Below are 23929 nucleotides of genomic sequence, written 5' to 3'. Positions count from 1 at the left end.
TGCCTTATTAGTGATAGACCTGCGAGAATCTGTAGAATTATAGTACTCTTTTACCTTAACATTTGTGCAAAACTACAGCTTTCTATCTCGATTTTTGAAAAAGATATAGGGCAGGAAATTTTGAGACTTTCTTCATTTTCTTTATATTTAAAATTGCTGTATCTGCGGTCTTATTAGTGATAGACCTGCGAGAATCTGTAGAATTATAGTACTCTTTTACCTTAACATTTGTGCAAAATTACAGCTTTCTATCTCAATTGTTGAAAAAGATATAGGGCAGGAAATTTTGAGATTTTATTCATTTTCTTTATATTTACAATTGCTGTATCTCCGGTCTTATTAGTGATAGACCTGCGAGAATCTGTACAATTATAGTACTCTTTTACCTTAACATTTGTGCAAAACTACAGCTTTCTATCTCAATTTTTGAAAAAGATATAGGGCAGGAAATTTTGAGATTTTGTTCTTTTTCTTTATATTTAAAATTGCTGTATCTCCTGGCTTATTAGTGATAGACCAGCGAGAATCTATAGAATTATTGTACTCTTGTACCTTAACATTTGTGCAAAATTACAGCTTTCTATCTCATTTTTTGAAAAAGATATAGGGCGGGAAATTTTGAGCTTATATTCATTTTCTTTATATTTAAAATTGCTGTATCTCCGGTCTTATTAGTGATAGACCTGGGAGAATCTGTAGAATTATAGTACTCTTTTACCTTAACATTTGTGCAAAACTACAGCTTTCTATCTCAATTTTTAAAAAGATATAGGGCAGGAAATTTTGAGATTTTATTCATTTTCTTTATATTTAAAATTGCTGTATCTCCGGTCTTATTAATGATAGACCTGCGAGAATCTGTAGAATTATAGTACTCATTTACCATAACATTTGTGCAAATCTACAGTTTTCTATCTCAATTTTTGAAAAAGATATAGGGCAGAAAATTTTGAGATTTTGTTCTTTTTCTTTACATTAAAAATTGCTGTATCTCCTGCCTTATTAGTGATAGACCTGCGAGAATCTGTAGAATTATTGTACTCTTTTACCTTAACATTTGTGCAAAATTACAGCTTTCTATCTCAATTTTTGAAAAAGATATAGGGCGGGAAATTTTGAGATTTTATTCATTTTCTTTATATTTAAAATTGCTGTATCTCCGGTCCTATTAGTGATAGACCTGCGAGAATCTGTAGAATTATAGTACTCTTTTACCTTAACATTTGTGCAAAACTACAGCTTTCTATCTCAATTTTTGAAAAAGATATAGGGCAGGAAATTTTGAGATTTTGTTCTTTTTCTTTATATTTAAAATTGCTGTATCTCTTGCCTTATTAGTGATAGACCTGCGAGAATCTGTAGAATTATTGTACTCTTTTACCTTAACATTTGTACAAAATTACAGCTTTCTATCTCAATTTTTGAAAAAGATATAGGGCAAGAAATTTTGAGATTTTGTTCATTTTCTTTATATTTAGAATTGCTGTATCTCCGTTCTTATTAATGATAGCCCTGCGATAATCAGTACAATTAAAGTACTTTTTTACCTTAACATTTTTGCAAAATTACAGCTTTCTATCTCAATTTTGGAAAAAGATATAGGGCAGGAAATTTTGAGATTTTATTCATTTTCTTTATATTTAAAATTGCTGTTTCTCCGGTCTTATTAATGATAGACCTGCGAGAATCTGTAGAATTATAGTACTCTTTTATCTTAACATATGTGCAAAACTACAGCTTTCTACCTGAATCTTTGAAATAGATATAGGGCAGGAAATTTTGAGATTTTGTTCATTTTCTTTATATTTAAAATTGCTGTATCTGCGGTCTTATTAGTGATAGACCTGTGAGAATATGTAGAATTATAGCACTCTTATACCTTAACATTTTTGCAAAATTACAGCTTTCTATCTCAATTTTTGAAAAAGATATAGGGCAGGAATTTTTGAGATTTGGTTCTTTTTCTTTATATTTAAAATTGCTGTATCTCTTGCCTTATTAGTGATAGACCTGCGAGAATCTGTAGAATTATTGTACTTATTTACCTTAATATTTGTGCAAAACTACAGCTTTCTATCTCAATTTTTGAAAAAGATATAGGGCAGGAAATTTTGAGATTTTGTTCTTTTTCTTTATATTTAAAATTGCCTGTATCTCCTGCCTTATTAGTGATAGACCTGCGAGAATCTGTAGAATTATTGTACTCTTTTACCTTAACATTTGTGCAAAATTACAGCCTTCTATCTCAATTTTTGAATAAGATATAGGGCAGGGAATTTTGAGATTTTGTTCTTTTTCTTTATATTTAAAATTGCTGTATCTCTTGCCTTATTAGTGATAGACCTGCGAGAATCTGTAGAATTATTGGTCTCTTTTACCTTAACATTTGTGCAAAATTACAGCTTTCTATCTCAATTTTTGAAAATGATATAGGGCAGGAAATTTTGAGATTTTATTCATTTTCTTTATATTTAAAATTGCTGTATCTCCGGTCTTATTAGTGATAGACCTGCGAGAATCTGTAGAATTATAGTACTCTTTTACCTTAACATTTGTGCAAAACTACAGCTTTCTATCTCAATTTTTGAAAAAGATATAGGGCAGGAAATTTTGAGACTTTCTTCACTTTCTTTATATTTAAAATTACTGTTTCTCCTGCCTTATTAGTGATAGACCTGCGAGAATCTGTAAAATTATTGTACTCTTTTACCTTAACATTTGTGCAAAATTACAGCTCTCTATCTCAATTTTTGAAAAAGATATAGGGCAGGAAAGTTTGAGATTTTATTCATTTTCTTTATATTTAAAATTGCTGTATCTCCGGTCTTATTAGTGATAGACCTGCGAGAATCTGTAGAATTATAGTACTCTTTTACCTTAACATTTGTGTAAAACTACAGCTTTCTATCTCAATTTTTGAAAAAGATATAGGGCAGGAAATTTTGAGATTTTTTTCTTTTTCTTTATATTTAAAATTGTGGTATCTCCTGCCTTATTAGTGATAGACCTGCGATAATCTGTAGAATTATTGTACTCTTTTACCTTTACATTTGTGCAAATCTACAGTTTTCTATCTCAATTTTTGAAAAAGATATAGCGCAAAAAATTTTGAGACTTTCTTCACTTTCTTTATATTTAAAATTGCTGTATCTCCGGTCTTATTAGTGATAGACCTGCGAGAATCTGTAGAATTATAGTACTCTTTTACCTTAACATTTGTGCAAAACTACAGCTTTCTATCTCAATTTTTGAAAAAGATATAGGGCAGGAAATTTTGAGACTTTCTTCATTTTCTTTATATTTAAAATTGCTGTATCTCCTGCCTTATTAGTGATAGACCTGCGAGAATCTGTAAAATTATTGTACTCTTTTACCTTAACATTTGTGCAAAATTACAGCTCTCTATCTCAATTTTTGAAAAAGATATAGGGCAGGAAAGTTTGAGATTTTATTCATTTTCTTTATATTTAAAATTGCTGTATCTCCGGTCTTATTAGTGATAGACCTGCGAGAATCTGTAGAATTATAGTACTCTTTTACCTTAACATTTGTGCAAAACTACAGCTTTCTATCTCAATTTTTGAAAAAGATATAGGGCAGGAAATTTTGAGATTTTTTTCTTTTTCTTTATATTTAAAATTGTGGTATCTCCAGCCTTATTAGTGATAGACCTGCGAGAATCTGTAGAATTATTGTACTCTTTTACGTTAACATTTGTGCAAAATTACAGCTTTCTGTCTCAATTTTTGAAAAAGATATAGGGCTGGAAATTTTGAGATTTTATTCATTTTCTTTATATTTAAAATTGCTGTATCCCCGGTCTTATTAGTGATAGACCTGCGAGAATCTGTAGAATTATAGTACTCTTTTTCCTTAACATTTGTGCAAAACTACAGCTTTCTATCTCGATTTTTGAAAAAGATATAGGGCAGGAAATTTTGAGACTTTCTTCATTTTCTTTATATTTAAAATTGCTGTATCTCCTGCCTTATTATTGATAGACCTGCGAGAATCTGTAGAATTATTGTACTCTTTTACCTTAACTTTTGTGCAAAATTACAGCTTTCTATCTCAATTTTTTAAATGATATAGTGCAGGAAATTTTGAGATTTTATTCATTTTCTTTATATTTAAAATTGCTGTATCTCCTGCCTTATTAGTGATAGACCTGCGAGAATCTGTAGAATTTTTGTACTCTTTTACGTTAACATTTGTGCAAAATTTCAGCTTTCTATCTCAATTTTTGAAAAAGATATAGGGCAGGAATTTTTGAGATTTTGTTCTTTTTCTTTATATTTATAATTGCTGTATCTCCGGTCTTATTAGTGATAGACCTGCGAGAATCTGTAGAATTATTGTACTCTTTTACCTTAACATATGTGCAAAATTACAGCTTTCTATCTCAATTTTTGAAAAAGATATAGGGCAGGAAATTTTGAGATTTGGTTCTTTTTCTTTATATTTAAAATTGCTGTATCTCTTGCCTTATTAGTGATAGACCTGCGAGAATCTGTAGAATTATTGTACTCTTTTACCTTAACATTTGTGCAAAATTACAGCTCTCTATCTCAATTTTTGAAAAAGATATAGGGCAGGAAAGTTTGAGATTTTATTCATTACTTTATATTTAAAATTGCTGTATCTCCGGTCTTATTAGTGATAGACCTGCGAGAATCTGTAGAATTATAGTACTCTTTTACCTTAACATTTGTGCAAAACTACAGCTTTCTATCTCAATTTTTGAAAAAGATATACGGCAGGAAATTTTGAGATTTTGTTCTTTTTCTTTATATTTAAAATTGCTGTATCTCCTGCCTTATTAGTGATAGACCTGCGAGAATCTGTAGAATTATTGTACTCTTTTACGTTAACATTTGTGCAAAATTACAGCTTTCTATCTCAATTTTTGGAAAAGATATAGGGCTGGAAATTTTGAGATTTTATTCATTTTCTTTATATTTAAAATTGCTGTATCTCCGGTCTTATTAGTGATAGACCTGCGAGAATCTGTAGAATTATAGTACTCTTTTACCTTAACATTTGTGCAAAACTACAGCTTTCTATTTCGATTTTTGAAAAAGATATAGGGCAGGAAATTTTGAGACTTTCTTCATTTTCTTTATATTTAAAATTGCTGTATCTCCTGCCTTATTATTGATAGACCTGCGAGAATCAGTAGAATTATTGTACTCTTTTACCTTAACATTAGTGCAAAATTACAGCTTTCTATCTCAATTTTTGGAAAAGATATAGGGCTGGAAATTTTGAGATTTTATTCATTTTCTTTATATTTAAAATTGCTGTATCTCCGGTCTTATTAGTGATAGACCTGCGAGAATCTGTAGAATTATAGTACTCTTTTACCTTAACATTTGTGCAAAACTACAGCTTTCTATTTCGATTTTTGAAAAAGATATAGGGCAGGAAATTTTGAGACTTTCTTCATTTTCTTTATATTTAAAATTGCTGTATCTCCTGCCTTATTATTGATAGACCTGCGAGAATCAGTAGAATTATTGTACTCTTTTACCTTAACATTAGTGCAAAATTACAGCTTTCTATCTCAATTTTTGAAAATGATATAGTGCAGGAAATTTTGAGATTTTGTTCTTTTTCTTTATATTTAAAATTGCTGTATCTCCGGTCTTATTAGTGATAGACCTGCGAGAATCTGTAGAATTATTGTACTCTTTTACCTTAACATTTGTGCAAGATTACAGCTTTCTATCTCAATTTTTGAAAAAGATATAGGGCAGGAAATTTTGAGATTTTATTCATTTTCTTTATATTTAAAATTGCTGTATCTCCTGCCTTATTAGTGATAGACCTGCGAGAATCTGTAGAATTATTGTACTCTTTTACGTTAACATTTGTGCAAAATTTCAGCTTTCTATCTCAATTTTTGAAAAAGATATTGGGCAGGAAATTTTGAGATTTTATTCATTTTCTTTATATTTAAAATTGCTGTATCTCCGGTCTTATTAGTGATAGACCTGCGAGAATCTGTAGAATTATAGTACTCTTTTACCTTAACATTTGTGCAAAACTACAGCTTTCTATTTCGATTTTTGAAAAAGATATAGGGCAGGAAATTTTGAGACTTTCTTCATTTTCTTTATATTTAAAATTGCTGTATCTCCTGCCTTATTATTGATAGACCTGCGAGAATCAGTAGAATTATTGTACTCTTTTACCTTAACATTAGTGCAAAATTACAGCTTTCTATCTCAATTTTTGAAAATGATATAGTGCAGGAAATTTTGAGATTTTGTTCTTTTTCTTTATATTTAAAATTGCTGTATCTCCGGTCTTATTAGTGATAGACCTGCGAGAATCTGTAGAATTATTGTACTCTTTTACCTTAACATTTGTGCAAGATTACAGCTTTCTATCTCAATTTTTGAAAAAGATATAGGGCAGGAAATTTTGAGATTTTATTCATTTTCTTTATATTTAAAATTGCTGTATCTCCTGCCTTATTAGTGATAGACCTGCGAGAATCTGTAGAATTATTGTACTCTTTTACGTTAACATTTGTGCAAAATTTCAGCTTTCTATCTCAATTTTTGAAAAAGATATTGGGCAGGAAATTTTGAGATTTTATTCATTTTCTTTATATTTAAAATTGCTGTATCTCCTGCCTTATTAGTGATAGACCTGCGAGAATCTGTAGAATTATTGTACTCTTTTACCTTAACATTTGTGCAAAATTTCAGCTTTCTATCTCAATTTTTGAAAAAGATATAGGGCAGGAAATTTTGAGATTTTATTCATTTTCTTTATATTTAAAGTTGCTCTATCTCCTGCCTTATTAGTGATAGACCTGCGAGAATCTGTAGAATTATTGTACTCTTTTACGTTAACATTTGTGCAAAATTTCAGCTTTCTATCTCAATTTTTGAAAAAGATATAGGGCAGGAAATTTTGTGATTTTGTTCTTTTTCTTTATATTTAAAATTGCTGTATCTCTTGCCTTATTAGTGATAGACCTGCGAGAATCTGTAGAATTATTGTACTCTTTTACCTTAACATTTGTGCAAAATTACAGCTCTCTATCTCAATTTTTGAAAAAGATATAGGGCAGGAAAGTTTGAGATTTTATTCATTACTTTATATTTAAAATTGCTGTATCTCCGGTCTTATTAGTGATAGACCTGCGAGAATCTGTAGAATTATAGTACTCTTTTACCTTAACATTTGTGCAAAACTACAGCTTTCTATCTCAATTTTTGAAAAAGATATAGGGCAGGAAATTTTGAGACTTTCTTCATTTTCTTTATTTACTATATAATTGAATGAAATTTCGTAAAAATCTATCGAGCAGAAAACGAGATATTCAGTGTTTTAGTTTGCTTTCGTTTTACAGTGTATAAACTTTAAATGCAAATATCTAGTAATCTAGTCGATAGATTTTGTTTATATTTTATCTGTATATGGAGACTTATTTACTATATAATTAAATGAAATTTCGTAAAAATCTATCGTGCAGAAAACGAGATATTCAGTGTTAAAGTTTGCTTTCGTTTTACAGAGTGAAAACTTTAAATGCAAATATCTAGTAAACTATTCGATAGATTTTCTTTATATTTTATGTGTATATGGAGACATATTTGCTATATAATTGAATGAAATTTCGTAAAAATCTATTGAGCAGAAAACGAGATATTCAGTGTTTTAGTTTGCTTTCGTTTTACAGAGTAAAAACTTTAAATGCAAATATCTAGTAAACTATTCGATAGATTTTCTTTATATTTTATCTGTATATGGAGACGTATTTACAATATAATTGCTTGAAATTTCGTAAAAATCTATCGAGCAGGAAACGAGATATTCAGTGTTAAATTCTGCTTTCGTTTTACAGAGTGAAAACTTTAAATGCAAACATCTAGTAAACTGGTCGATAGATTTTGTTTATATTTTATCTGTATATGGAGACATATTACTATAAAATTGAATGAAATTTCGTAAAAATCTATCGAGCAGAAAACGGGATATTCAGTGTCAAAGTTTGCTTTCGTTATACAGAGTGAAAATTTTAAATGCAAATATCTAGTAAACTAGTCGATAGACTTTGTTTATACCTTTTGTCGTTTAATCAACTCATATACTTAACTCTGTAAGTTTTTGTTAAAGAGATGGTTAGACATGTGTTATTTGGAATTCGCTCCAGTAAAGCGGTGCTGTATCTGGAGCGTCAATTGCTACGCTTATATCAGACTATCTGCCTTTTAATGACTGACCGATAATTGTGGGGTGGAGGAGCATTTCTTTTAAAGAAAAGTATTTATTTGAAAGTGGTTGCTAGTGTTTCATTGGCAGCAGGCAAAGAGATCCGTATATCCGGATATAGTAACCACTTGAATGCCTTCAAATTTTGAACTAAATTTAAAAAAAAATTGTAAGCGTACCAAACAGTTTACGAGATGTATCATTTTTTATCGATTTTTAAAGCCGGTTTTATTGGAGCGTAAACGGTTTCCGGTGTGGATTAGTTTACCCAAATGAAGCAGAAGTTAATTATCGGCAATGGGGGGCCCCGGTGCCGGCGCTGCCTGACTCTGGGCCCAACTCTAAACTTTTACTTTTATGGAAAAAAAAGAAAAGAAAAATAGAAGAAGAAATTGCTCCAATTATCCTAAAATCGTCAGCTTTTCTTTTCTCTGGTATTGACTCGGTGTTACTCTGGAGTAAAATGTTGACGGCCTGGACTAGTGGAAGCCACAGAATATAATAACAGCTTTTGCTTTTTGAAACAAATCTATATATAGTGAGTTTCGTGAGGCAGACTCTAGTTGGTAAGTGGCAGAGTGTATATTTCTCTAACAACAATAAAACCGAAGTAAATGATACCGCGAGCAAAGTAAGCCAACTAGTTAGTGTAGTGGGGTAGCCAAGCAGCAAACTATCTGACGAGCGTGACTTGGCCCAAACGCCGCGCCCTCGACTTCCAAAATGTAAAGTTAGATTCACACAATTCTGAACTTTAACCTAACTTCTCCATTATATTAAAACTTGTTTCCATTAGATCTTTCAACTGCTGTAAATATCTTCATTGCCATCTCACCATTGACATATTCTCTTTTAACGTCCGCTACTAAATTGCCTGGGCGCAAGTAAGCATATTTATATACGAGTTGGGGCCAGGGTTAAACGGTTTAGGTAACGATTCCCATTGAAGAAAAAGAAACAAAGAATCTTCTGGAACTCATTTTCGTTGACGCTTCGAAAAATGACTTAAACACAGTAAATTTTATTGGAGAATCTAGCATTAACTCACTCGAGTTTCTCTGGTCATAATTCTTTAAGCTTTAAACTCATTCTTACTGCCATTATAGTTTTTTGAACCCTTACATTACCCTGAGATTACATTATAGAGGGAAACTTACCCATCTTTGGCACTATTTCTAACTAGATTATTTCCTAGAGTTTATCTTCAAAAGTCAACCTTTACTTTTTTTCGATCTTTATTTGAAATCAAACTTAAAGAGTATTGTGGAGAAAGGAAAGAAATCTTGAGCAAATGTGAAGAAATTATTAATGTGTTAGTAGTAAATAGAGCGTCAAAGATCACTTGCAAGATTGCAGTGTTGCTGAGAAAGTGCATTAGACTTACTTAGTGCATTAGAATACTAGTGCACAGTAGACGGGTGATCTAGAGCGACATTAAATATGTATTAAGAATGTAGAAAAATGACAGTCAGCTGTTGAAGGAGGGCGTTGCTGATGACGTGTCACCTGAGTGGAGTCCTCAGTGAAATATTACCTACTTAGCAGAGATTACCTTCCAGGTGTGTGGTGAATAATGCAGTCTTATCACTTGCAGTTAAAGAACATCACCCTTACAGTATTCGCAGTCTCTTTGTAGGCTAGATTAAATAATGCAATCTAATGGGGGTTTGCTCAGAATGGACTCCGTCCCAGCAGTCGTCGTAGTCTGTTTAGTTCTTCAGATAAGTCAGCTGTCTAAATACAGTCCCAGGGACGGGTATTTGACTGGAATTGGGTATTTCTTTGCTGCTGTTGGGTCCATCTATTAGGATTTCGCTTTTTAAATTTATTTGATTAAAATTATTATGATGACCTAATGATTCGGATGGTCAAATACCACCCTGGCCTCAGGAAGTATCTGCTACTATACTTGTAACTCCTCCTGTAACTGTTGTGTCCTGACTTTACTGATAACTATTTTTAGATTGTTGTAAATTTGATATGATCACACAATATCCTTGGTCTTAGAATTGGCGAAGCTGGAGAAAAAGTCTTATTACATGGCCACCATGATTTTGTCATGCATTACCAAAGAGTATGTAGGAGAGAGTATAAAGGTTATTCTAATTTATTTTGTGGGTGTGGGATGATGGTGATGATGACGATGATGATGGAACAGAGCATGTGCTTTGTGCGGGGGTAGAGAGAGAGCAGCTTGGAGTTGGTTGGTGGAGGTGGCTCTCTCTAAGTGGCTAGCCGGCTTTACTCCGCCAATAGGCTACATATCCAACATATTAAGCCACGGCTTGGACCAACGCATCCGCTGACACCTGGCGCTGCTTCCACAACTAGCTAACTATGGTTCTTCTTCTAGCTAGCTAACTTTATATTCGTGAAACCTGAGCGGTTTACTCATAAGAAGAAATTACTTGCCATTTTTATTTTACTTTTTCATTCTTCGAGAATATTCACCCAATATCAGGCAGTTAAATATTGGCCATGAGAAACCAATTGTAGTTTTTCATTTCTTCTTGAGAGTAAGACTTGCAGTCGTTCAAATTTTCTTAATTCAATTTTCCTGTTGAAATATAATTGGCATCTTGTTCAAAAATGTATAGTTCTGTGTCTTGTACATTATTATGGAGGATTGCGTTACTTGTTATAATTCAGCAATGAGTCACGAGCCACTTCGCTGAATGTAGTTTATACTCTTTTGAATTCTTTTTCAAAAATAGCTCCAAATTTTCTTCTTTTTTTAAGAAAATAGATCAAGGGCACTTCTAGCAGAGAGTAGCTTTCCTTTTGAAGTACTATTTAAGTCCTTAACTGTCCTTTGTGTACTCTATATTATTAAGGAGAATTTTTCACTTTCCTTGGAATTTTCCAAAATATTTTCCTCGATTTTCTCTCAGCTTGGCATTTACTGTAGACTCTTAGGTCTATAACTCTTTTAAAATACTTTTCCTTAGAGAAATTTGTTTTAGAGCTTGTTTTCTGAAGAATGATGGGAGTTAAAGTCTCTGAAAAAATTCGGAATTTAAAAAACTGCAGAGGCTAGGTATCTTGAGGTTTGTAGACAAGAGAAGTCAACTGCTGAAACCATTGGCCTCCGGGCAGTTTTCCATGTTAACAGACAAAACTGTCCAACTCTGGGTAGGATACTTAATTCCTACTATTCCCAATATTGAGGTTGAAAATTTTGAATAACCCAATAAAAGGAATCCAGGGCATTGTCCTAAAAACATTTAAAGCTTATTATTTATTGGCAAGAACACTCACGCTCACGTTAGGTTTTTTAAATGGAAATAATGACAAAGTTAATCAGGAAGAAGAGTAGGAGTCGGTCGGTCGAGCGCCTTGCCTCGGTTCTGTGTCGCTCACGGCGCGCACTCCTCTGACGTGTACAGACTTAATTATATTAAAGTTTTAGATAATTCACTTGGACTCCGATGCTACTCGTTAGCTGAATTGTAAAGCATTAAAAGTTGGAATTAAGTAGCTAGCGCGCCAGTAAAGCTATTCGGGCTTTATAATAACTTTACCAAACTCTTATAATTATGTACTAGACTGAGATAATTTACTTCAAACTCACTTCTTTTATGCAATCATTTTCTGTATATCCCTGTTTCCATCTACTCTCTGTTCACGAAGAGAGGGATAGAGTCGGGGCTGTATAGATATGAAAGGGGTGTTGAGTGAACCGAGTAAAGGAAGTGGCAGTTATAACTTTTATTAGAAAACTTATTGTTGGTTAATATGTAAAGTAAGTTGAGTACAGTTCTATTCATTTAAACAAGAATGTTATCCTGTTGCAGGAAATTGCAGCTATCCTTATTTGTTTCGAGCGACACTTGGATTGGCAATCCAAAGAGGTGAAAATCAGGTAAGCACCATTTCCTTTTTTTTTTTTTGACTTCCGCTTACTTTACAAGGAAGTATTGTCATCTTGCAAAACAAAAAAATCGATGTCGAATTTACACCGGAAATATCTGTTTTGGGGCCCTTGAATAAAAATAAATTTAAAAAACATGGAAGCTATGACAGGAAGTAGTGTGAGTGGAATAGGGAAGCCCACCATCTTTGCCAGTTTAATACTAGTTTTTGACATTTAGGTAATTTTAATAAAAGCTCGGCACTGTAGGAGGTGAGCACTTTGTTTAACCTAACAGCTCCAGGGAACTTAATCTATGTTCCAAGGGAAGAGAGCAGCTGTAACCTGGATTACAGGACCGCCAACCTAATTCCTTAATTCCCTCTTATTTCTCTTCACAATCCTAACTATTTTAGAATTTATTTATCACTGAGTTCTTTAAAAAGTGTTTCTTTCATTATTTCGTTTTAGTAACATTTTTAGTAAAATACGTAACACTCCTCAGATCTATTCTAGGCTAGTTTGGATAACAGCTAGTAAGTTACACAATGGCGATTCAGCTTCAGACATTTCAAAGTACTACGTAATCTACTAAACGCCCCATGGTTTACTACCAGGAACACAAATTCACAGAGAATTAAATGTACAAGGCACGCTACGTGAAAACGTCTGAAAGCTTCTTGACTTCAGTCAACTTCAGTTCACTTGTAAGGTGTCTCAAATATTTCCGGAGATTTATTATTGCTACAGGTGAAATAACCCATTATTTTGCAGCACTTAAATTGGTTAACTTTTTAAGACTGGCGAGAATCCGTTGTAACCATTTGTTGCATAAACTAGGGGTTGCAGAAGGTTGCTCTGAGCACAAGACAGCGTGAAATCAAAATTACTAATTAGGTACTAAATTAGAAAGTAAATTATATATCCAGGAAGAAGTCCTGGCGTTAAGGGCTTAAAGGAGTTTAGTGTAGGCTTTAACAGCCAGCTGCAGTCTTGTGTGCAACGCGCTGTGACAGAATAGCTTTCTCCGCCGTTGCAATTAAAGCTTCTGCAGTTTGAATCCCTTTACCAACCCACTATGAGCTTAAGCTACTGTATAGTGGCTTAACTACAAATATAACCTAACCCCATGCAGGGGTTGCTTTCACAAAAACTATATTTCAGTGACCTTGGAGGAACTTGAGTCACAACATATAGCGATGGGATGGGCTATTTGCTTTCGGCGGCGTTTCCAAATAATAATCCACCCATCCAGGAGGATACTGCAATCTTAAGCCGTGCAGATTTGCAGCAGCAAGACATTGAATATTTCCTTCCAGTTTTAGAAGACCAATAGAAAGAAAAAATCACTAACTGCAGGTGGTCTAAATCTTTATTAACTGAAGATTCAAGTTTCTTTGTAGTTGGATTAGTATTTGAGCATACTTCAATTAACCTGGTTAGAGAAGTAAGACAGAAATAGGTCTCCCAAAACAATTTTCTGCGGTCAAAAAATATTCTTATATCATAATTTTTATTAACTTTAGTTATTGATGTAAACTAATTTTTGTGTATGTATGTTGAAAGGCCCAAGAGTGGTTCCATGTTACTGTACAGCCGGAAGAAGGTGCGATATCGGCGAGATGGCTACTGCTGGAAAAAGCGGAAAGATGGGAAAACGACCCGCGAGGATCATATGAAGTTGAAAGTGCAAGGCACCGAGGTCAGGGCTCCTTCATGATAATTTTAAACCCTGGGAATTTTGGTCTGAGAAATTCATAGTTTAAAATTTTTCAAGGATGGTGTGCGCGCGCTTTTTTTATTTCTTAAGAAAGAGAGAGAAAAAACGTTTACAAAGTGTGCGGCTGCGTACAGCATTCTGATCAGTCTCAATGGTATTTTCTTAATTTACAAATAAAGCAAGTGGTCATGTTGCCTACAGTCAGTCTATGAAACTACGAGTATATACTCGTATTCACAAGTGTAACAACAGAAATAAACAATAAACACTCATAAAGTGCTGGTAAGTAGAAACATATCTCTGTCCTACGAGATAACCAGATAACGAGCGATGCAAATCTAAAGGATTACCATCAATATAATTGCGTTAAATCTCAAGAGGATTCTAAATAATCGCAGCGGTTTCCTCTCTAGTCTGACGTCGACAACAAAGTTACCAGTCATTTGAGGAATGATACCTCGAGATCCGAACCACATTCCGCGAACTTAAAATTCCCTCTCTCCTCTTCTAGCAAAACTTTCGCTTAAAGGAGCTTGACCCATCATCATACAGATGCTTTACTTCTATTCGTCTCTTTTATCAAACTGGTTCCCATCATTATTTTCAAACCGGACGATTGGATCAATAATTCAGGCTTGGCGAAAACTATTCGTCAACAGAGCGGGTAGACCTTCTTCATCTTCTACATTCGCCTTCTCCAGACGAGTGTAGCCTCTTTCTGACGTAAGCTGCAATATCCTATGTTTGATACCCATTTTAGACCCCGTGTACACTTTAATTTTGTAATCTCTTGTAATCCGTTAAGTTTAGTAAACAAAGTATGACGAATCGGAACGTTGAGTAAAATTGATAAACATAAGACGATTAGTGTTTTTCAGTTTTTGTTTACAATAGATGGCCAATAAATTTTTAAAAGAATTAAGTTCAACGTCCAACGAACATCAACTCTTAATTTTTATTCTATTTTAATTTTGCCGCAATTTTTCGGAACAATAAAATTCCCAAGAGAAGTGGCGCTTTGTTGAATGAATGATGTTACTGCAGGTGGATCTTCTGCCGGTTCTCTGTTACATTAATTAGAATAAAAAAGAAATGGGAGGAAATGGTGTACTTTAGGATGTGGAGGAGTTTCAAAAAAATAAAAATGGTGAGTTAATGAATTCCATGTCAGATACAAGCACACTCGAGCAGAGCTGCTGTCTGTCGGCGTCCACCCTCTTTACATATTTTAACAAATTTCCTCTTCACTTATCTTATTTTTCTTTTTTCTTTACTTCACCTGGCCGCATGTACTGCCGATAGTGTTTATTCAAGCCCCGACTTCTTTAAATATTTTCATTTTCATAATTCCTTTCGGGCCTCGAAGAAGTGCAGAAAACATAAGCAATGGATCCCTTACTTTAAAGATCTACTCTGACGGCTAATTGTTAACTACTTCTTACTAGGAAAGAGGGAAATTGTTTTTTTTCCGGTGCCACATTTCCACCAGTTTGAAGATTAATGTTCTTTCTGCAATAAAATTTCTTCGTCGGCATAAGTTCTAGGCAATGCCCGTTGAACTCGCGGCTCTCGACACGAACTAGAATTAAAAACCTGTAAACAAATAAGAATAAAAGTATTAAAATGCATCATCTTTTTTCAAAAGTGAAAGTAAAGGTTCAAGAAGAGAGGAGACTGCTGTTAGACTTTCGGCTAGGTCCTGAGAGCACTTAAGGGGCATCCAGTTTACAGTCTTAATACTTATAATAAATAATTTCTGATTCAATAATTTATTAAGTACACTGCAAACCATCGATACCAAAATTGCATCGAAAGAAAAGTAACCACACTCGCCACAGATAGCTTCTTAAATATAACTTTTGTAAAACTTGAAACTTTCAAAATGTTTACCTCAGGGTCACTAATTTTTTCAGTGTATTTACGGATGTTACGTCCATTCCGCCATCCTGCCTACATTCCACAGGCGGTGTTACTGGTTATTACAGGTAAAATTATTTCTACTCGCATTTTTTAAATTTTATTTTTGAATTTTTAGAGTTGCCTTTTTTTAAATAAATTGGAAATTTTACTTCTTCTGCCTTTTGTTCAGAATCCTGACATAGTGCTAGTGCACTATTTAAACGTGCCGTACCCAGATGATAATAAAATAGTTTCACCTAGTCTTGCGCTTTGTGCTGATAAGAAACAATGGACTAAAGAAGAACTAGTCTCTCAGTTGAAACCGATGTGTAAGTAAATTTTCTTAACCATGGTTAAAGTCTATTAACTATTTCTTTTTCACAATCTTTCACCAGCTGATAACTCATAGCAGCTGATGAACTTTCCAAAGGATACTTCCTCGTTGGAAAAAGTTTTTGTCTAGAAAAGTGGTTTGGAGGGTAGTATTTGTCAAAAAGTTCAAACTAAAATGAAATAAATCAAAGGGAAGAAGGTATCTGTTCAGTAGTTAGTGCAGTGGGCCGGGTTTCAAAACCAGGCATGCTATTTTAGATTCTCTCTTGCTAGAAAAGTTGAAGGCCCGATGGTGGATATTGTTGCCTGTAGCGAGAGAACAACTTGTATCTCTCTTGCTAGAAAAGTTGAAGGCCCGATGGTGGATATTGTTGCCTGTAGCGAGAGAACAACTTGTATCTCTCTTGCTAGAAAAGTTGAAGGCCCGATGGTGGATATTGTTGCCTGTAGCGAGAGAACAACTTGTATCTCTCTTGCTAGAAAAGTTGAAGGCCCGATGGTGGATATTGTTGCCTGTAGCGAGAGAACAACTTGTATCTCTCTTGCTAGAAAAGTTGAAGGCCCGATGGTGGATATTGTTGCCTGTAGCGAGAGAACAACTTGTATCTCTCTTGCTAGAAAAGTTGAAGGCCCGATGGTGGATATTGTTGCCTGTAGCGAGAGAACAACTTGTATCTCTCTTGCTAGAAAAGTTGAAGGCCCGATGGTGGATATTGTTGCCTGTAGCGAGAGAACAACTTGTATCTCTCTTGCTAGAAAAGTTGAAGGCCCGATGGTGGATATTGTTGCCTGTAGCGAGAGAACAACTTGTATCTCTCTTGCTAGAAAAGTTGAAGGCCCGATGGTGGATATTGTTGCCTGTAGCGAGAGAACAACTTGTATCTCTCTTGCTAGAAAAGTTGAAGGCCCGATGGTGGATATTGTTGCCTGTAGCGAGAGAACAACTTGTATCTCTCTTGCTAGAAAAGTTGAAGGCCCGATGGTGGATATTGTTGCCTGTAGCGAGAGAACAACTTGTATCTCTCTTGCTAGAAAAGTTGAAGGCCCGATGGTGGATATTGTTGCCTGTAGCGAGAGAACAACTTGTATCTCTCTTGCTAGAAAAGTTGAAGGCCCGATGGTGGATATTGTTGCCTGTAGCGAGAGAACAACTTGTATCTCTCTTGCTAGAAAAGTTGAAGGCCCGATGGTGGATATTGTTGCCTGTAGCGAGAGAACAACTTGTATCTCTCTTGCTAGAAAAGTTGAAGGCCCGATGGTGGATATTGTTGCCTGTAGCGAGAGAACAACTTGTATCTCTCTTGCTAGAAAAGTTGAAGGCCCGATGGTGGATATTGTTGCCTGTAGCGAGAGAACAACTTGTATCTCTCTTGCTAGAAAAGTTGAAGGCCCGATGGTGGATATTGTTGCCTGTAGCGAGAGAACAACTTGTATCTCTCTTGCTAGAAAAGTTGAAGGCCCGATGGTGGATATTGTTGCCTGTAGCGAGAGAACAACTTGTATCTCTCTTGCTAGAAAAGTTGAAGGCCCGATGGTGGATATTGTTGCCTGTAGCGAGAGAACAACTTGTATCTCTCTTGCTAGAAAAGTTGAAGGCCCGATGGTGGATATTGTTGCCTGTAGCGAGAGAACAACTTGTATCTCTCTTGCTAGAAAAGTTGAAGGCCCGATGGTGGATATTGTTGCCTGTAGCGAGAGAACAACTTGTATCTCTCTTGCTAGAAAAGTTGAAGGCCCGATGGTGGATATTGTTGCCTGTAGCGAGAGAACAACTTGTATCTCTCTTGCTAGAAAAGTTGAAGGCCCGATGGTGGATATTGTTGCCTGTAGCGAGAGAACAACTTGTATCTCTCTTGCTAGAAAAGTTGAAGGCCCGATGGTGGATATTGTTGCCTGTAGCGAGAGAACAACTTGTATCTCTCTTGCTAGAAAAGTTGAAGGCCCGATGGTGGATATTGTTGCCTGTAGCGAGAGAACAACTTGTATCTCTCTTGCTAGAAAAGTTGAAGGCCCGATGGTGGATATTGTTGCCTGTAGCGAGAGAACAACTTGTATCTCTCTTGCTAGAAAAGTTGAAGGCCCGATGGTGGATATTGTTGCCTGTAGCGAGAGAACAACTTGTATCTCTCTTGCTAGAAAAGTTGAAGGCCCGATGGTGGATATTGTTGCCTGTAGCGAGAGAACAACTTGTATCTCTCTTGCTAGAAAAGTTGAAGGCCCGATGGTGGATATTGTTGCCTGTAGCGAGAGAACAACTTGTATCTCTCTTGCTAGAAAAGTTGAAGGCCCGATGGTGGATATTGTTGCCTGTAGCGAGAGAACAACTTGTATCTCTCTTGCTAGAAAAGTTGAAGGCCCGATGGTGGATATTGTTGCCTGTAGCGAGAGAACAACTTGTATCTCTCTTGCTAGAAAAGTTGAAGGCCCGATGGTGGATATTGTTGCCTGTAGCGAGAGAACAACTTGTATCTCTCTTGCTAGAAAAGTTGAAGGCCCGATGGTGGATATTGTTGCCTGTAGCGAGAGAACAACTTGTATCTCTCTTGCTAGAAAAGTTGAAGGCCCGATGGTGGATATTGTTGCCTGTAGCGAGAGAACAACTTGTATCTCTCTTGCTAGAAAAGTTGAAGGCCCGATGGTGGATATTGTTGCCTGTAGCGAGAGAACAACTTGTATCTCTCTTGCTAGAAAAGTTGAAGGCCCGATGGTGGATATTGTTGCCTGTAGCGAGAGAACAACTTGTATCTCTCTTGCTAGAAAAGTTGAAGGCCCGATGGTGGATATTGTTGCCTGTAGCGAGAGAACAACTTGTATCTCTCTTGCTAGAAAAGTTGAAGGCCCGATGGTGGATATTGTTGCCTGTAGCGAGAGAACAACTTGTATCTCTCTTGCTAGAAAAGTTGAAGGCCCGATGGTGGATATTGTTGCCTGTAGCGAGAGAACAACTTGTATCTCTCTTGCTAGAAAAGTTGAAGGCCCGATGGTGGATATTGTTGCCTGTAGCGAGAGAACAACTTGTATCTCTCTTGCTAGAAAAGTTGAAGGCCCGATGGTGGATATTGTTGCCTGTAGCGAGAGAACAACTTGTATCTCTCTTGCTAGAAAAGTTGAAGGCCCGATGGTGGATATTGTTGCCTGTAGCGAGAGAACAACTTGTATCTCTCTTGCTAGAAAAGTTGAAGGCCCGATGGTGGATATTGTTGCCTGTAGCGAGAGAACAACTTGTATCTCTCTTGCTAGAAAAGTTGAAGGCCCGATGGTGGATATTGTTGCCTGTAGCGAGAGAACAACTTGTATCTCTCTTGCTAGAAAAGTTGAAGGCCCGATGGTGGATATTGTTGCCTGTAGCGAGAGAACAACTTGTATCTCTCTTGCTAGAAAAGTTGAAGGCCCGATGGTGGATATTGTTGCCTGTAGCGAGAGAACAACTTGTATCTCTCTTGCTAGAAAAGTTGAAGGCCCGATGGTGGATATTGTTGCCTGTAGCGAGAGAACAACTTGTATCTCTCTTGCTAGAAAAGTTGAAGGCCCGATGGTGGATATTGTTGCCTGTAGCGAGAGAACAACTTGTATCTCTCTTGCTAGAAAAGTTGAAGGCCCGATGGTGGATATTGTTGCCTGTAGCGAGAGAACAACTTGTATCTCTCTTGCTAGAAAAGTTGAAGGCCCGATGGTGGATATTGTTGCCTGTAGCGAGAGAACAACTTGTATCTCTCTTGCTAGAAAAGTTGAAGGCCCGATGGTGGATATTGTTGCCTGTAGCGAGAGAACAACTTGTATCTCTCTTGCTAGAAAAGTTGAAGGCCCGATGGTGGATATTGTTGCCTGTAGCGAGAGAACAACTTGTATCTCTCTTGCTAGAAAAGTTGAAGGCCCGATGGTGGATATTGTTGCCTGTAGCGAGAGAACAACTTGTATCTCTCTTGCTAGAAAAGTTGAAGGCCCGATGGTGGATATTGTTGCCTGTAGCGAGAGAACAACTTGTATCTCTCTTGCTAGAAAAGTTGAAGGCCCGATGGTGGATATTGTTGCCTGTAGCGAGAGTACAACTTGTATCTCTCTTGCTAGAAAAGTTGAAGGCCCGATGGTGGATATTGTTGCCTGTAGCGAGAGAACAACTTGTATCTCTCTTGCTAGAAAAGTTGAAGGCCCGATGGTGGATATTGTTGCCTGTAGCGAGAGAACAACTTGTATCTCTCTTGCTAGAAAAGTTGAAGGCCCGATGGTGGATATTGTTGCCTGTAGCGAGAGAACAACTTGTATCTCTCTTGCTAGAAAAGTTGAAGGCCCGATGGTGGATATTGTTGCCTGTAGCGAGAGAACAACTTGTATCTCTCTTGCTAGAAAAGTTGAAGGCCCGATGGTGGATATTGTTGCCTGTAGCGAGAGAACAACTTGTATCTCTCTTGCTAGAAAAGTTGAAGGCCCGATGGTGGATATTGTTGCCTGTAGCGAGAGAACAACTTGTATCTCTCTTGCTAGAAAAGTTGAAGGCCCGATGGTGGATATTGTTGCCTGTAGCGAGAGAACAACTTGTATCTCTCTTGCTAGAAAAGTTGAAGGCCCGATGGTGGATATTGTTGCCTGTAGCGAGAGAACAACTTGTATCTCTCTTGCTAGAAAAGTTGAAGGCCCGATGGTGGATATTGTTGCCTGTAGCGAGAGAACAACTTGTATCTCTCTTGCTAGAAAAGTTGAAGGCCCGATGGTGGATATTGTTGCCTGTAGCGAGAGAACAACTTGTATCTCTCTTGCTAGAAAAGTTGAAGGCCCGATGGTGGATATTGTTGCCTGTAGCGAGAGAACAACTTGTATCTCTCTTGCTAGAAAAGTTGAAGGCCCGATGGTGGATATTGTTGCCTGTAGCGAGAGAACAACTTGTATCTCTCTTGCTAGAAAAGTTGAAGGCCCGATGGTGGATATTGTTGCCTGTAGCGAGAGAACAACTTGTATCTCTCTTGCTAGAAAAGTTGAAGGCCCGATGGTGGATATTGTTGCCTGTAGCGAGAGAACAACTTGTATCTCTCTTGCTAGAAAAGTTGAAGGCCCGATGGTGGATATTGTTGCCTGTAGCGAGAGAACAACTTGTATCTCTCTTGCTAGAAAAGTTGAAGGCCCGATGGTGGATATTGTTGCCTGTAGCGAGAGAACAACTTGTATCTCTCTTGCTAGAAAAGTTGAAGGCCCGATGGTGGATATTGTTGCCTGTAGCGAGAGAACAACTTGTATCTCTCTTGCTAGAAAAGTTGAAGGCCCGATGGTGGATATTGTTGCCTTTAGCGAGAGAACAACTTGTATCTCTCTTGCTAGAAAAGTTGAAGGCCCGATGGTGGATATTGTTGCCTGTAGCGAGAGAACAACTTGTATCTCTCTTGCTAGAAAAGTTGAAGGCCCGATGGTGGATATTGTTGCCTGTAGCGAGAGAACAACTTGTATCTCTCTTGCTAGAAAAGTTGAAGGCCCGATGGTGGATATTGTTGCCTGTAGCGAGAGAACAACTTGTATCTCTCTTGCTAGAAAAGTTGAAGGCCCGATGGTGGATATTGTTGCCTGTAGCGAGAGAACAACTTGTATCTCTCTTGCTAGAAAAGTTGAAGGCCCGATGGTGGATATTGTTGCCTGTAGCGAGAGAACAACTTGTATCTCTCTTGCTAGAAAAGTTGAAGGCCCGATGGTGGATATTGTTGCCTGTAGCGAGAGAACAACTTGTATCTCTCTTGCTAGAAAAGTTGAAGGCCCGATGGTGGATATTGTTGCCTGTAGCGAGAGAACAACTTGTATCTCTCTTGCTAGAAAAGTTGAAGGCCCGATGGTGGATATTGTTGCCTGTAGCGAGAGAACAACTTGTATCTCTCTTGCTAGAAAAGTTGAAGGCCCGATGGTGGATATTGTTGCCTGTAGCGAGAGAACAACTTGTATCTCTCTTGCTAGAAAAGTTGAAGGCCCGATGGTGGATATTGTTGCCTGTAGCGAGAGAACAACTTGTATCTCTCTTGCTAGAAAAGTTGAAGGCCCGATGGTGGATATTGTTGCCTGTAGCGAGAGAACAACTTGTATCTCTCTTGCTAGAAAAGTTGAAGGCCCGATGGTGGATATTGTTGCCTGTAGCGAGAGAACAACTTGTATCTCTCTTGCTAGAAAAGTTGAAGGCCCGATGGTGGATATTGTTGCCTGTAGCGAGAGAACAACTTGTATCTCTCTTGCTAGAAAAGTTGAAGGCCCGATGGTGGATATTGTTGCCTGTAGCGAGAGAACAACTTGTATCTCTCTTGCTAGAAAAGTTGAAGGCCCGATGGTGGATATTGTTGCCTGTAGCGAGAGAACAACTTGTATCTCTCTTGCTAGAAAAGTTGAAGGCCCGATGGTGGATATTGTTGCCTGTAGCGAGAGAACAACTTGTATCTCTCTTGCTAGAAAAGTTGAAGGCCCGATGGTGGATATTGTTGCCTGTAGCGAGAGAACAACTTGTATCTCTCTTGCTAGAAAAGTTGAAGGCCCGATGGTGGATATTGTTGCCTGTAGCGAGAGAACAACTTGTATCTCTCTTGCTAGAAAAGTTGAAGGCCCGATGGTGGATATTGTTGCCTGTAGCGAGAGAACAACTTGTATCTCTCTTGCTAGAAAAGTTGAAGGCCCGATGGTGGATATTGTTGCCTGTAGCGAGAGAACAACTTGTATCTCTCTTGCTAGAAAAGTTGAAGGCCCGATGGTGGATATTGTTGCCTGTAGCGAGAGAACAACTTGTATCTCTCTTGCTAGAAAAGTTGAAGGCCCGATGGTGGATATTGTTGCCTGTAGCGAGAGAACAACTTGTATCTCTCTTGCTAGAAAAGTTGAAGGCCCGATGGTGGATATTGTTGCCTGTAGCGAGAGAACAACTTGTATCTCTCTTGCTAGAAAAGTTGAAGGCCCGATGGTGGATATTGTTGCCTGTAGCGAGAGAACAACTTGTATCTCTCTTGCTAGAAAAGTTGAAGGCCCGATGGTGGATATTGTTGCCTGTAGCGAGAGAACAACTTGTATCTCTCTTGCTAGAAAAGTTGAAGGCCCGATGGTGGATATTGTTGCCTGTAGCGAGAGAACAACTTGTATCTCTCTTGCTAGAAAAGTTGAAGGCCCGATGGTGGATATTGTTGCCTGTAGCGAGAGAACAACTTGTATCTCTCTTGCTAGAAAAGTTGAAGGCCCGATGGTGGATATTGTTGCCTGTAGCGAGAGAACAACTTGTATCTCTCTTGCTAGAAAAGTTGAAGGCCCGATGGTGGATATTGTTGCCTGTAGCGAGAGAACAACTTGTATCTCTCTTGCTAGAAAAGTTGAAGGCCCGATGGTGGATATTGTTGCCTGTAGCGAGAGAACAACTTGTATCTCTCTTGCTAGAAAAGTTGAAGGCCCGATGGTGGATATTGTTGCCTGTAGCGAGAGAACAACTTGTATCTCTCTTCTTAAAGATTTAATCCTGGAAAACAAGAAAAAACTATCGATTAAGAATCCTGACTTGATAAAATTAAAATGTTTGGAATTTAGTGATTTCAAAATGTTAAAATAATGATATCTATTTTAAATTTACAGTTTACAGCGAGGAAGAAACAGAAGTGAGTGAATTGGAGATATCTGTAAGTTTATCTTTTAGTTGCACATTTAAACGAATGGTAATGCATATTTAGATGTATTAGTCTATTACGTAGTTGGGGTAAACTCAGCCTAGCGGAATGGTTTTTTATAGTCCGGAAGATTTGAAACTTTTATGGTTTTCAGTAACAATAGAAATGAAAAGGGACAGGATTGAAGGAATGTTTTGTTAAGTTAACAGAGGGATGTTTTCGTTTCTGTTTAGGTATAAGGTCATGCCCATTTTACAAAACTAACAACAGCTGCTTGCCTTTTTTTTATCTTAA

At 36.7% G+C, this 23929-nt stretch overlaps 1 protein-coding gene across 18 annotated transcripts in view; it reads left to right on the top strand.

The window, feature by feature from the left end:
- The window catches only part of LOC141447606 (calmodulin-binding transcription activator 2-like), a 171953-nt gene that overhangs the window by 117802 nt on the left and 30222 nt on the right, over positions 1-23929 (top strand). For 17 of the 18 annotated variants that reach the window (XR_012454469.1, XR_012454468.1, XR_012454470.1 and 14 more), the window contains 5 exons: positions 12024-12091; positions 13646-13781; positions 15713-15784; positions 15889-16027; positions 23604-23647. Coding sequence is in view for 14 of the 18 variants with exons in the window: in XM_074115330.1 (XP_073971431.1) it covers positions 12024-12091; positions 13646-13781; positions 15713-15784; positions 15889-16027; positions 23604-23647 (459 nt within the window). In the remaining 4 variants the exon portion in view is untranslated. The remainder of the gene's footprint in view (positions 1-12023; positions 12092-13645; positions 13782-15712; positions 15785-15888; positions 16028-23603; positions 23648-23929) is intronic. The other variant, XM_074115327.1, reaches the window with a different exon arrangement.

This window comes from Rhodnius prolixus, unplaced genomic scaffold, assembly GCF_049639745.1.
Source record: "Rhodnius prolixus isolate KJV_2025 unplaced genomic scaffold, Rpr scaffold_7, whole genome shotgun sequence".
NCBI classification, from domain to species: domain Eukaryota; kingdom Metazoa; phylum Arthropoda; class Insecta; order Hemiptera; family Reduviidae; genus Rhodnius; species Rhodnius prolixus.
Note: the sequence above shows the minus strand (reverse complement) of the source record. Positions and strands in the feature narration are given on the sequence as shown.